This window comes from Carassius carassius, chromosome 46, assembly GCF_963082965.1.
Source record: "Carassius carassius chromosome 46, fCarCar2.1, whole genome shotgun sequence".
Lineage (NCBI taxonomy): Eukaryota > Metazoa > Chordata > Actinopteri > Cypriniformes > Cyprinidae > Carassius > Carassius carassius.
Window position 1 is genome coordinate 7,327,177 of NC_081800.1, and position 6,082 is coordinate 7,333,258.

At 36.5% G+C, this 6,082-nt stretch overlaps 1 protein-coding gene across 5 annotated transcripts in view; it reads left to right on the forward strand.

Annotated features, from left to right (window-relative positions):
- LOC132128914 (uridine-cytidine kinase-like 1) overlaps positions 1–5,727 on the forward strand; it is a 28,219-nt gene extending 22,492 nt beyond the window's left edge. For all 5 annotated transcript variants that reach the window (XM_059540315.1, XM_059540314.1, XM_059540318.1 and 2 more), the window contains exons 10-15: positions 60–153; positions 514–576; positions 761–883; positions 1,819–1,926; positions 2,500–2,656; positions 4,333–5,727. In XM_059540315.1, coding sequence (XP_059396298.1) covers positions 60–153; positions 514–576; positions 761–883; positions 1,819–1,926; positions 2,500–2,656; positions 4,333–4,412 — 625 coding nt within the window. In that variant the 3' untranslated portion in view covers positions 4,413–5,727. The remainder of the gene's footprint in view (positions 1–59; positions 154–513; positions 577–760; positions 884–1,818; positions 1,927–2,499; positions 2,657–4,332) is intronic.
- The last annotated feature ends 355 nt before the right edge of the window (positions 5,728–6,082 follow it).

Consider the following 6,082-nt stretch of genomic DNA (forward strand, 5'->3'; position numbering starts at 1 on the left):
AATGGTTTGAACACAAACAAACACATGACTGTGTTTTGTCATTCATGCTTGTGTTGCAGAAATAAAGAGACCAGTCGAGACGAGTTCATCTTCTACTCCAAGAGGTTAATGCGGCTCCTCATCGAGAGAGCGCGGTCCTTTCTTCCATCACAGGTGAGAAAATGGAGGGATTGCTGGGAAATCTTTAGATCGACTTAATAACAGCACACAAATAGATTTGAGCGTGTGGGTATGGAGGTCTCGTCTTGAACATGGAAACTTGTCTTACTTGTCCACCACAGTGGAAACTCAGACTAACAAGATCAATGTGATAGAAATCGGCTTAGCAACACACAGCAGCAACACAGCGACCTTTACACTTAAAATGCTCACAGGAGAGGTGCAGTGAGCTTCACGATGTTGCTGCTGACATTTTACTGTGGCTTTTAATCAGAGAGGAAGATCAGTTTAGCTACATATGATATGCTTGGACAAAAACAACTTGATGTTACAATTGTCTGTTATCTGCTGCAGGTTCACATTGTTCAGACCCCACAAGGAGAAGATTACGAGGGCCGAACCTTTCATGGGAAGAGGGTAAGAATATAATGTGCCACAATTTTTTCTGACAATCTTGGTAGTTCAGCCTGGTCAGTCTGCTTGTTTCAGGGTTTTCTCGGTCATATACTGTAGAAATGTCTTTGTTCTCGGTTCTGTAGAGAAGTTTAGGCCCTAAAAAGGAAATTGAAGATCCTCCCTCTTCTTTTTTTCTTTTAAACAGATTACGGGTGTGTCGATTCTCAGGGCGGGAGAGACCATGGAGCCCGCGCTTAGGGCCGTGTGCAAAGACGTCCGCATCGGCAAAATCCTCATCCAGACCAATCAGGACACAGGAGAGCCGGAGGTAACGCCCCTTTCTGCTCGTACTACCCCCTAAAATTTACACACAGCAGATAATCAGATAACATTTATTTGGTAACACTTGAGTTTATGGACTAATTCTCACTATAAACAAGTTGCTTATTAGCATGCCTATTATTTACATATTGGCTGTTTATTAGTAGTTATAAAGCAAAATTAATGGCTTATTCTGCATGAACATATTTTAGATCCCTTAATCCACCCCATACCTAAATTTAACAGCTATCCTGCTAACTATTAATAAGCAGCAAATTAGGAGTTTGAGGCAAAAGTTAAAGTTAATAGTGAGAGTTGGTCTCCAAACTAAAGGGTTGCCTTTTTGTTTATTTATTTAAATGGTTTTATTTGAAAGATTTTAGTTAACATCCCATTATCTATACAAAATAAATGTTTTCTGAGCGAGACATTTCAGTCTTACAGTATTTTGTGTCATTAGTGCAGTTTTTAATTTATTATTATTATTATTTTTATTTTTTTTAAGAAATTTACATTTGATTTTATTTCATTTGTTTATTTTAGTATAGTTTTTCATTGTCGGTCAATTAATTCAAATTATGATCAATCTTAATTTATTAATAGTTAATGTTCAGTTTCTATTCTAGGAAAAAACAAACAAAATCAGATTTGTGTGGTTGACACGCAGTGGAATATGTGCACTGTACTTCACAACATGATGCAGCTTGTCACAATATGTGTGTGTGTGTGTGTGTGTTTTGGAGTATCTCTCTTATCTCTGTGACAAATACTAAAGCAGGTGTTCTGCACATTAAATTAAAAAAAATTTTGTTAAAGAAATTGCATTGAATATTTAAATAATTGCATAAACTCACTTGCAAATTTGTATTGTAATTCAATTGATTAATTAATTTAGACACATTGTTGCTGCACATTGAAGCTGTCTTTTATGTTCCCGTCCAGTTGCACTATTTGCGTCTGCCCAAAGACATCAGCGAGGATCATGTGTTTCTGATGGACTGCACCGTGTCCACCGGAGCGGCTGCCATGATGGCCATCAGAGTTTTGCTTGTAAGTCTGCATTCGAAGCTTTTCTCTTGCACACAACTGCAACACCTCTTGCCATCTAATGGAACTGATAGTGTGCAGCGGCACAGGCACACACGCCTACTCAGGCACCACATGTAGAGCGGCCCAGTTTGTTTTTCTGTCCGTGTAGGCGTATCAGAGAAACCTCACTAGCTGACAGTAGCCATGCAGCATGACATAACTTTACACATTCTCACAGATTAATTCTGCAGTTGTTCTGAGGCTGAGCCGTATTTATCTGTTTCAAAGGCCGTTTTTTGCACTGCTGGAAATAACAAAATAAACTTGTAGAGAACACACTACTTTCATGAGTTTATTTTAAATAGAATTCATCTACTAATGATGAACATGCAATGATGTTTAATAATGTGGTGGAAATCAAAAAAAATTTTTGGAAGTAAATGGCACACTGTCGCCTTCTTGATAAACAAGTACACTAACTTTTTGTTTATTGGCTTTTTGCTTGAGATCGGAAAGTGGAGAAGCAATAGGAAGTACAGACAGAGAGTGGAGGAACGGGACTGTTTTCTTCATGAGGTGTGTGTGTGTGTGTAGGATCATGACGCTCAGGAGGATAAGATCCTGCTGGTGTCGCTGCTGATGGCTGAGATGGGTGTCCATTCTGTGGCCTATGCCTTCCCTCAGGTCAAAATCATCACCACCGCCGTCGACAAGAAGGTCAACGACCTGTTCCACATCATCCCTGGCATAGGTGAGACTCTGAACCCCAGCTTTACTTCATCGGCTTGACTCTGGCTTTTTGTCGTAATAGTTATACACAAAGGGGCCATTCTCACAAAACCATCAAGAGCATGTCTGGGTCATATTTCACCCCAAATCACAAGAAACAAAATGTAAAAAATCTATACATTGCTTAAAGGAAAGTGAAGGACCTTTTAAGGTTTTTAGCATTGTGACATTTGTTTTAATGGTCATAAATTCATGTATTGTTGTATATTAACCCTTTGACCTGGTTGGTCCCGCCAGTGTGATTAGAACATTCAGTGTGTCACATGATCAACTGCAAATTCAAATCTGCTTTCCCGCTTTGAGTGACACTGAACCAGAGAGAGACTCGCTCAGCGCCTGTCGTCTATCACAACTGTTCAGTATTTTCATACACATGATGTTTATTTTAGGTTTCGCCATTTCGCCGAATACACTAATACTAAATATACTATGGAAGTTTACTCTTGAGGGGAGCTGAATTAGTTTACGTGTTTTAAACCCAGCAGACTCTGGTTCTCAGCATTGCAGTGTAAACTAACATGACAGCGCAGATCAACTAATATTGCAAATGTGTTTAAAAGGAAAAATGTAGTTATTTACATGTATTTGAGAATCGGATTAACAGATATTTTACAGTCTGGTTAACCAGAGTGTAAAAAAAATATGTAAAGGTAAAACATCTTGTCGTTTAAAATATTGTATCTTTCTTTTTATTTTATTTCTGTACCTCACTTATTTTGTAACTCTGTTTTTGCTATGAAAACAGCATCAGATGCTGACATGGCATTCAAATTTGGGTCCCACTTTATATTAAGTGGCCTTAACTACTATGTACTTACATCAAAAAATAAATACATGTACTTATTGTGTTCATATTGTATTGTTAATTTGTTTTGCCGCTATTAAGGTGGGAAACAGGTATGGTTAGGGACAGATTTGGTGGTATGGGTAAGTTTAAGGGTGTGTTAAGGTGTGAGGGATGGGTCAACAGTGTAATTATAAATGTAATTACAGAAATTAATTACAGATGTAATTACGTGCAGATATTTTTCAAATATAAGTACAATGTTAAAACATGTATGTACACAATAAGTGCATTGTACCAAATTAATAATTTAAATTTAAGTACATAGTAGTTAAGGCCACTTAATATAAAGTGGGTCCCAAATTTGTATTACTTTTACCAGTTTGTAAATTATTTTAAATGAAAAGGAAATAAAATCTATACATCAGTCATACAGCAGCGTTATTGCCAAAGCAGTGTGGCAAACTTGAAAAACTCACACAGGAGGCTCAGATAAAATATTTAATATTCCATTTGAAATATTGTAAACTAATTATATTATACACACACACACACACACACACACACACACACACACACACACCCTGTTTAAAAGTCTAGGGTGAGTAAGATCAGTAGATTTGAATGCAATTTGAATGCAAAAAATAAAATAAAAAATTAGAATCTGGTTAGAATAATGAAAATTACAACTCTAAAACATCCAGACACATTACAGTAGTCAAGCACTTTTTCAGCAAAATTTTCATGTTCTTAAAAATTATCATAAGCAAAAAAATGTTAGTAATACCTAAACATCTATTCATTGAAAATTTAGATTATTATTTTTTTTTAATTTTATTTGTTATTTTTTTCAGGAAATTTTGGGGATCGTTATTTTGGCACGGATGCACCCCCCGACTGGAGTGATGATGACATGGACGAGCCCAGCTGCTGACCGCGTGTCACGATAATCACGCCTCATATTTGTACATTCTGAGAGATTTTTATACTTTTTGACACCCCCAAGCTGAAGTATTTTCTGTGAAGGTTTTTATTTATATTTTATTTTTATGTGAGCTATTTAATTATCTAAATCACATGCAGTTGATGCATTGCCTTATGTGTTTGCTGCCACTTTTGTAATCTGCTGTAGTAGTATTTTTGGCATGTGAGCACAGTATGTTTGGCATACATGTCACTTTTATTATTGTGCTCCGTATCATGCAGCAGTCGAGCACTCAAAGTGCCGCCTTGCTGCACTAAGAAAGTGAATTTCTTTGAAGGACCACTTCTTCGGAAAATATGTGTGGGCGTTGCTTTCTCGCTTTACCTGCAGACGGCTGCTGACCAAACCACAGGCTGTTAACAATTACACTTTCACAACAGAGCACTGCATTCTGTACAGAAACCTAAACATTGTAACATTTTTCTAAAATCCTGTGCACACATTTTGACAGCTGACAGCATGTTAAATGTAAAAATGATCTCTGTTGTAGATCATCTCTAATCAAAGGACATTGACTTTTAGGACATTTTAAGTTTTGTTTTTGATCTTTGTGAAAAGCTTGTGTTCTGTGATGAGTATGATTGCATGTTTTGTTTAGTTTTTTTGGACTCACATAAGTGCAATGTCTTCCATCTGTCCAGTGAGTCTATAGCTGCCTTCACCATATATGGCTGACATCTGCTTGATGTTTGCTGTCACATCAAGATCATTACAAGAACAAAACTAGCCCACAGGAAGTGTTGGTGTTTGGCCTGAAATTCAACCAAATGAGCGTAATGCTTGCTCTTATTATGGATGACGCATTGATATATCTTTGTTTTATCATTTTCACCCACTGAGAAAAGTACCTAGCCTAAACAAATGAGTTCATCATAGAACTATAGTTGTACGTGTGTCGTTTATTAGATTTTTACTGACTTGAAATTTATATTTATAGTTAAACAAACAAAAAAGAAAGAATAAAAAACAAACAATGTTGTATTAATGTGAGAGCACTGAGATCTGCATTGATAAAGTCAAGGCCTAGTGAATGTACCTGCCGTGACTTTTGCTCCACAACAGGAATAAAAGTCTATGATTTGGGCCGAGCTATTTATTTTATTGCATTGTCATTGCACACATTCTGGAATACTTCATTCTGATTGGTCAGTCTGACATGTTTGTGTAATGACTGCTACACTGTGTAATTGACTGTTGTTCTAGATAACAGTCTTTCATATCCACAGTCTGTCTCACCTTGCATAATAAAATCATTTCAACTCAAGTCAGTGTTTGATGCTCATTTATTGATTTATCTGATTGAACTGAATTGAATTTAAAAGTTTGGGGATAGTAAGTGGTTGTTGTTTTTTTTGTTTTTTTTTAAATTAGTACTTTTGTTCAGCAATGAAAAAATGATCAAAGTGAGATTAAAATCAATCAAATATTCGTTCTTTCAAAATCTCACCGACCCTAGACTTGTACGGTGATGCAGCATTTCTTTTCCGCTTTAACTGCAATAGCCAGCTGATCTTCTATGTGCATGGTTTGTCTTTTAATGACAAATTAAATCTGATGTCTGAGAATTCCACCATCGGTTAATTTTCCAATCCAAAACTGTCCAGAGATTTGAAAGATGT